The following is a 7,557-nucleotide window of genomic DNA, read 5'->3' as shown; positions in this document are numbered from 1 at the left end:
GACGGTCCTTCAGGTAGGCAGGTCTTCGACCATATAGGGCTTTAAAGGTAATAACCAGCACTTTGTAACGAACCCGGTATATAACTGGCCGCCAGTGCAGTCCGCGCAGCCCTGGCTGTATGTGCTCCCATTTCAGGAGCCCTAATAACAGCCTAGCTGTTCTGCACCAGCTGCAGCTTCCGGGTTCGGGACAGAGGCAGCCCCATGCAGAGGGCATTACAGTAATCCAATCTTGAGGTGACCGTTGCATGGATCACTGTTGATTGCCTAGGGCCAATCAATATTCAAAGTGACTCTACAACTCTGACAACAGCTTAATTCAATGGGAGAGGATGATTACTTATTGTTATATTGAATGCCCTTACACATGCTTAGTCAGGAAATACTTCACTAGTCATTGGGAGTCCATGGAGAGCAGCCAGTATATTTTCTACCACTTCCTCAGTCATCATATGAGTGGTTTTGTGTGTTCTGGAACCAAGATGAGGGGTTAAAATAACATTCCTTAATTTTAATAATGGGTGATCTCTGAAAAGAAGAGAGTAAAAAGACAAGTGGTTAAGACAGATAGGTCAATTCATCCTAACAAATACAGCATTCAGTTCAAAAGAAGTAGGTAGGGCTCTCTACCATACAAAAGAAGCCCCAGTCCTTGGCTTTAAGTGTCCACAGATTTGCCCACGCTGAGAATTACGGTAAATATATTTATGATTATCAGTTTCATTCCCTCTTACAGCAACATACCGCAGCCAAAATGGCAATTAAAGAGCAACAAGTGCACCCTTGACATTTCAGTTTAGTTAATTCAAATTGGCTCCCACTAGCCAATTAAAGTGGGAGGGGGGAAGGAGTACTCCATGAATTCATCCCATACACCAGGATAGGTGAGTGGCTGCCTGTCAAGTATGAAATGGCATTCGTCCTTTCTTCTCTGGCCCTGGCTGTCAGTTTGAAACCAGGTGCTGTTCTTCTGTGATGTCACATAACACAGCCGCTGGTATGCTAAAACACTGAGACAGGGAGGGGAAAGGCTGCTCCCCATGGACTCCAAGTAGCTAGCAAAATGTTCCTTGATCAAACAGGCTGCAGGGCATCAAGCAGACTGCTGCTGTGTAACCAGACAACAGATTCGAATCCTGGCTAAGGAAATTGTAAAGTCATGCCTGTAGCTGTCTGCTGCTGTTGTCTTCCCAACCACGGCACTCAGATTTCTCCCTGGTTGTGCACTGTTGTTGTTTTTTGAAGCAGATAAATTGTGTGTACACATTGTCAGTGCAATACGCTGTAATTAATGGGTGTCAGCAGAGTTGCCATGGGTGCTGTGGGAGTAGCCGTTGGCATCATCTCTTTGTTTCTGAGAACTGGTAGGACGGAGGCTATATTACACAAGCTTAGCTGTGGTGAAGCTGTTGCATACTAGAACCACAGGATTGCTCTGCAGATTGATAAGATTGAACCTTGCAGACTTAACCTTCATTTAACAGCACTACACAGTATTTATTCCCTTTGGGTTTTGGTCTGGAATAGAAGCATGTTGTTTCCTTTTGCAAGCTATGATAGAAGGCTGGGGTGCCAGGCTCTGCTTTTATCTCTTATGCTCTTCTGCATTTTTACACAGTGCTAGTTGACATTTAAATATTTAACCCTCTGAAAAACAGACGTTTACCTGGGCAGTGGTTCAGGATAAGTGACATCCAAAGCCGCACCCTTAATAACATCAGTCTGAAGAGCTTCCACGAGTGCATCTTGGTCTACAACTGACCCTGTGCAGCAGTCACCAAGTAAAAAGACATTTAATACAAATTAGTATACATTTAATATAATAGCCAATGTAGAGCTAGTGTGGATGCTGCTTAAGGCATATATAAACTATCGGAATCATTATATCCTATGATGCCTGCAGTGCTTTTCTTCCCACAATCATTGCAGCTTGTACAATGAAGACTGTCCAAGGACTCTCTGGAGAACTCTCCTAAAATCATCACATCTTATATATTTGGTCCCTTAGCTGTTAAATGCACAGTGCATTAAAATAATCCTGATGTGATGCCCAACAAATGAATTCAGTTTGCCAGACTCTGTCATCATCAACAAATACTAGAAAATTAACCTCCCTTGAACACAGGCATGGTTACAATTACAAATAGCCTTATGTTGCATTATTATTTTGTATGACCACCATCCTAGAGTAAGCCCTCTATCAACTTCTCAATTTCATCCTGTCCTTTAACCCATCTGAACTGGGGGTTGTATTTTCATCAGTTCATCCTATAACTTTTGGGCTTCTCAGCACAGAAACTTGCTTTCAAACAATGCTTGCTTAATTAGATATTGCAATGAAATCTGGTCTATAACGATTGGTTAATAGTATCTGTGTCTATTCTCAATGACACTCTGGAAGTAATATTTAATCTGTTGTAAAAGATAATCCTGCTAGTTCATCAGATATTAAGAGTTTCTCCAGTAATTTTAAATCTAAGCATCCCTGTAACAACAGGATAATATAAATGTACGTATTAATGTTACTGGTTTTCAATTCATATTACATTGATCAGCTTGTATGAAACCTATGGAGTAATCTGTGCTTCAAGCATATTTTTAAAGCAGCTATTTCATTGCATACCTCTAGAGATATTTATGAGAGTAGCTGTTGGTTTCATTAATTCCAGCTCCCTTTTCCCAATCAGTTTGTATGTCTGAGGGGTTAAATTGACAGCAAGCATCACAAAGTCAGACTGCTGGAGCAAATCTTTTATCTTTCCACAATAGCAGGCACTCACAGCCAGTTCTTCATCTTCTTTCCTGGCAGAAAATAGCCATTATGTCCTCTTTGACAAGTACTTACTTATAGGAAAACTAGATTTTTGTTACAGCTGGCTACTTCATATGATCCCAGCTGTTGTGATCATTATCTGAGAACCTGTTCAAACAAGACACTTTAACAAGTGTCCTCTTATACCTGGATAGTGAATTGTAGGTTGCTGTTTGATTGATTGACTAGGTCATCTTTTAGAAATTTCTGTTCTGAAAAATCCAAAGTAGAGAGACATGCAGTGCAAGTGTAACTCTGGCAGCTCTTTTTCTATGAAATGACCCCTGCCTATCTATAACATCTTTCTATATCTGAGGAAGAATAGAGAGTTAGATCTGGTGCCAAAGGTCATCCACCTAGGCAAATTTCTACCATTTTTTTAAATGACTAAGATAGTGCTTAGCTTTCATCCTCCCTTTACAATTTTTTTTCTTCTTCAGTTCAGCAAACAGTTTAGCAAACAATCCTTTAACTATCCCCCCTTCCTTGTGTGATTTGAGTCCTTGTGTGCTGCTGTTCCCCCACACATTGCATCAGAGGCAATATGACCTAATCCTGGGCAACAGTTTTGTATCCTGATTCAACAGATATCTGTCACAGGGAAATGGATATAGTCTTATTCATGGGTGATTTTAATCTTGTTTGCAGTGCAATTCAAAAATCATTCTAAATTAAGGTAGCCTACAATTGGAACACACTTTTATTTCTTTATAAATAGCACAAAACAAAAAATCCAGTCGCTTAGATAAAGCAATACTATCCAAATTAACAGAATGTTCCAATAGTATTTTAAAAGTGCAGGTGCTGAAAATGGAAACTACACGAAAATGCCTTTTCCTTCCACTCTCTGGCCATCAACTTTGGTCCAAACGTGTGGTTACATCTAGCATTTGATCACCACAGGGATTTGTAGCTGTACAGCAGCTGTGAGTTCACATCTGTCATATGGCTTCAAGTCCCTCTGTGTACTGACCCATGGTAGAGAAACAGCGTGACACCAAGATTTTCACTATGTTCTGCTAGACGTTTCAGAAGAGTAAACCATATACGTTTATCATTTTCTGCATCAGGTGTGTGTTTTTTGTAACATTTACTTCTGTCCTGGCATAAATATTGTTTAGAATACTACAGTGAGAATGGAGTTAATCACAACAAAAGTAAAGTTGGGAATTGCTAATTCAGAAGGAGATGGGTCTTAAAAACTGAGATGTCTCCTGGTCCAACCAACTCTCCTGCCTGGAAGGTTGCCATGACGTCATCATATAATGAAAAGAGGATTAGTTGAAATGCTGGGAAAGCTCCTCAGCCACTTGCTAAACTGTAACATGCACTCCCTTTCCCAGAGATCCCTGCTCAAGAATAACAATATGGTTGTGTGCCAGGCCCTAATAATCTTTTGGGATCCACTTTTTTAATATGGTTAGCTAACATCACCATCAAGTACAATCATCTAGGCTCCCTTCAGTATATTTAACAAAGAGATCACATCACCTGAAAAACAGCAGTTGGGTTTGTTAATGCCTGAAATCAGTCCATTTAGTTACACACACATTCCTTTTCCAAAAGGAACAGAAGTGAGGGGATTAGAAAAAAGCACTTTGTATGGGTCAACAAGTATCTTTACCTTCTGTTCCTGTTGTGATAAAGAATGTTCATTTCAAATGCTCTGGCCCTCAGAGCAATTTTGTAGCCAATGCTGCCCATTCCAATGATACCCAGAGTAGCCCCAGTGACTTCGTCTCCTAACATGTTACAAGGGAAATACTCAGTGTCTGGGGAAGTAGCCACCTGGCAACCTATGTGGCAAAGAAATAAAGTGGGGGGTGGGGGGAGAGAGACAGTTATAGAAAGACAAGGTTGTAATAAAAGGGATTGCAATGTATGTTTATGTCTGCAGTGTTTCAATCTTTAATATCTTTCCTTGGATTTTCATCCATGGAAATCAATGGGATTTGTTTCCAAGGCAATCCGTACATTTCAGATAAATATATTAGAATTACAATATTTAGAAGAATATTTCTCTTCTCTCAAAATTTGTACCCAATGTAAGAAATAGGTACAAATGGGTAGAACGGCTTTCCATTCTCCAGGAAGACCTGGGTAGCTACAATTGTGTTATTATTAAGACAGGAACTTTAAAACCCATATTAGCAGCTAAACTGAAATAATTACTTAGAATATTACTTCCTGTTTGGTGTAGTGGTTAAGTGTGCCGACTCTTATCTGGGAGAACCAGGTATGATTTCCCATTCCTCCACTTGCACCTGCTGGAATGGCCTTGGGTCAACCACAGCTCTCATAGGAGTTGTCCTTGAAAGAATAGCTTCTGGGAAAGCTCTCTCAGCCCCACCCACCTCACAGGGTGGGGGAAGGAGATAAAGGAGATTGTAAACTGCTCTGAGACTCTATTCAAAGAGAAGAGTGGGGTATAAATCTTCTCCTTCTGTTCAAGCAGCAAAATTCTTTCACAGCTCAGCCTTCAATACATGGCACAATTGGCTGTGTCTGAGATCTAGGGTGATTCCGCATTTGCCGTTTGCCTTCCTTTTGCTCCAGGGTTGTTCCATGCAGGCCTGATTTCCTGATTCCGCACTAGAGGATTTCTCCTGGATTCAATTCCCAATCTGTTCCGTGTGGTTTGATTCCGCAGTACGGTTGCTCCCGGAGTTTCCACCATAATCGGAGCAATTTCCCTCTCCCCTCCCTCCTCACTCATTCATGCCCCTCCCTCCTCACACATCCATGTAGTTCTACATTTGCAACTGTACCTCATGAAGGATTCAGTGGAAGAGAACAAATGGTGGTCTCCAAAGCCAAATCTGTAACATGGGGTGGAAATGCAGACACTCTCAAGCTCTTTGTGGAGTGTTGAGCAATGACACAAAGTATCAAGATAAACCCATTCATCTTTGAAAATTGGCTTCATGGGGAGTAGGAAGGGGCCATAAAGATTAGGAAACGCTAATACATTCAAGAGAAACAGGAAACGATGCCAAAGAAGAGACTGTCTTCTAAAGAAGCACTCATTTGAACTTGGGATACAATGGCAAACAGTCTGTAATTGTTTGACAGGAATTAATCCTGTTCAAAGGGGGGAGTTACTTCCGTTTGGTACAGGTTTCAAGGAGAAATATCCTTGTAAATATGTAAACAGTTAACCATTCATTATGTATAGTTTTCATCTTTGTTATCCTCTTTTTTCTAGGATAGGATGGAGGCTGTCTGGGACTTTTTGGTATGAGAGCTCCTGTTGAGAAGAGGATGGTGTTACCAGCTTGAGGAGCATAATAAACATATTGCAGCAGACTTTTCCAATAGACAAATGAGTGCCTGACCTCTTAATAAAAAACATCAATATTTCTTGATGTCTGGCTATCTCTCCAAATGTACAGTTCAGACTGCTGGCACTGGTAGACGAGGAAAGAAATAAGTCGCTAGTCTGGAAGAATTCTGGAGGACCCAAGAGATTTGCTTTTTTGTGTGTGTGTGTGTGCGCAGGGAGGAAGCAGTATTAGTGGTTGCTGCAGTTGCCTATTTGGGTCTATTGTGCTCCACTTTCATATTTGTAAATAAACCAGTATTCCAAAGACTCATTCAGAGGAAACTAAAGGTGCTTTCATGTGAATAGTTTGCTCTGCCTTGGTTTCTTTACAACAGCACTGTTTTCAGAAGCATCCACATGATGTCATCCTGAAAGTCTAAGTGCACTTATTGGGGTAAGCTCCACAGACTATAGCGGAACTTATGTGAACACACAAAGGAAAAGGCTATAAGCTCTAAGGGGCTCCCACTAGGTTTCTCAAAACTTGGCAAATGTTTAGGAATTTGAACCTTTTTGCCATATGGACATCTTTGGCTTAGAACTATTAAATAAAACATTGGTGTGTTTTATAAACAATCTTAGGCTCAAGCGATTAGCTATTACTATTGTGAAACTAACTCTTTGCAAATGAGAGCAATAAGTGAAAGTTTATACAATATGAAAAAACAATGTGTTATCCTGTTCATGACAATCGTTGAAGGAACGGTAATTGGATTGGAATGGAATACTGAAGAAATAGGCACAGCATAAGAAATGTTACCTTCAATGAGTCTTCTAGCAGCTGCCAGCAGCAGTGCCACCCCAGTGTCTGCGGTGCTGCTGCAGACAGCATGGGGTGTATTGGCCACCCTGACTCCAAATCCTGCGATCAGCTTCAGATCCAGATGGTCCACTCCTACCCCTGAACTTGCCACCACTTTTAAATGAGGTAGGCTCTTCAAAAGTTCTTGATCGATGACTGGTCTGTGCCACCACACATAAATTGCTTCAACTGTTACACCAAGATAGGCTTTGTTTTCAAGAAACTCCTTCATGGTGAGAAGGCGAAAGTGTTTCTTCAGAAATGGCAGATGTGCCTCTAAGACTCCAATCATTCCTCCCACTTCGTTTACTAGCAGCACAGGCAGCTCTGGCTCTTCCATGATCTGCAACAAAAGACAGCTCTTTTGTTCAACAACAGTCTAAAAGCATTAAAGAACTTCTCGGTAAATATCACCCCCCCCTTCATTGTGACCAGCAACACTCTGCCTTCCCAACAAATATATAAAATACTTATTAAGAAGATGGAGGGTTGGGGCCACCCAGCTTTTTCATTCAGTCACACTCAATTTGCCTCCTTACTCCAGCCCTCATTCCCCATGGCTTTTGTCTGTGCAGACTCTGCAATCTACAGTATAGCTTTTGAGTGGTCTGGGACCCTTCC

The 7,557-nt window shown here is 41.1% G+C and overlaps 1 protein-coding gene across 1 annotated transcript; it reads right to left on the bottom strand.

Annotated features, from left to right (window-relative positions):
• Positions 1 to 300: 300 nt before the first annotated feature.
• LOC132575371 (probable 2-ketogluconate reductase) lies at positions 301 to 7,276 on the bottom strand. The gene is made up of 5 exons (XM_060244106.1): positions 6,895 to 7,276; positions 4,437 to 4,608; positions 2,624 to 2,802; positions 1,667 to 1,763; positions 301 to 528 (listed from the first exon to the last, which is right to left on the bottom strand). The coding sequence occupies exons 1-5, from the start codon at positions 7,274 to 7,276 to the stop codon at positions 372 to 374; spliced, it is 987 nt and encodes a 328-aa protein (XP_060100089.1). The 3' UTR covers positions 301 to 371.
• Between the last annotated feature and the right edge of the window lie 281 nt (positions 7,277 to 7,557).

Source organism: Heteronotia binoei, chromosome 7, assembly GCF_032191835.1.
Source record: "Heteronotia binoei isolate CCM8104 ecotype False Entrance Well chromosome 7, APGP_CSIRO_Hbin_v1, whole genome shotgun sequence".
Taxonomy (NCBI): Eukaryota; Metazoa; Chordata; class Lepidosauria; order Squamata; family Gekkonidae; genus Heteronotia; species Heteronotia binoei.
The sequence above is the reverse complement of the archived record's forward strand: the minus strand, read 5'-3'. Positions and strand labels throughout refer to the sequence as shown.

What these genes read in the sequence shown, in the direction of transcription:
- LOC132575371 (XM_060244106.1), bottom strand. Translation starts at nt 7,276, where the DNA reads ATGGAAGAGCCAGAGCTGCCTGTGCTGCTAGTAAACGAAGTGGGAGGA. An exon ending in TGCTAGAAGACTCATTGAAG is followed by an intron (nt 4,609 to 6,894) that starts GTAACATTTCTT and finishes TTTGCCACATAG; the next exon opens with GTTGCCAGGTGGCTACTTCC. An exon ending in TATCCTGAACCACTGCCCAG is followed by an intron (nt 529 to 1,666) that starts GTAAACGTCTGT and finishes TCTTCTTTTCAG; the next exon opens with AGATCACCCATTATTAAAAT.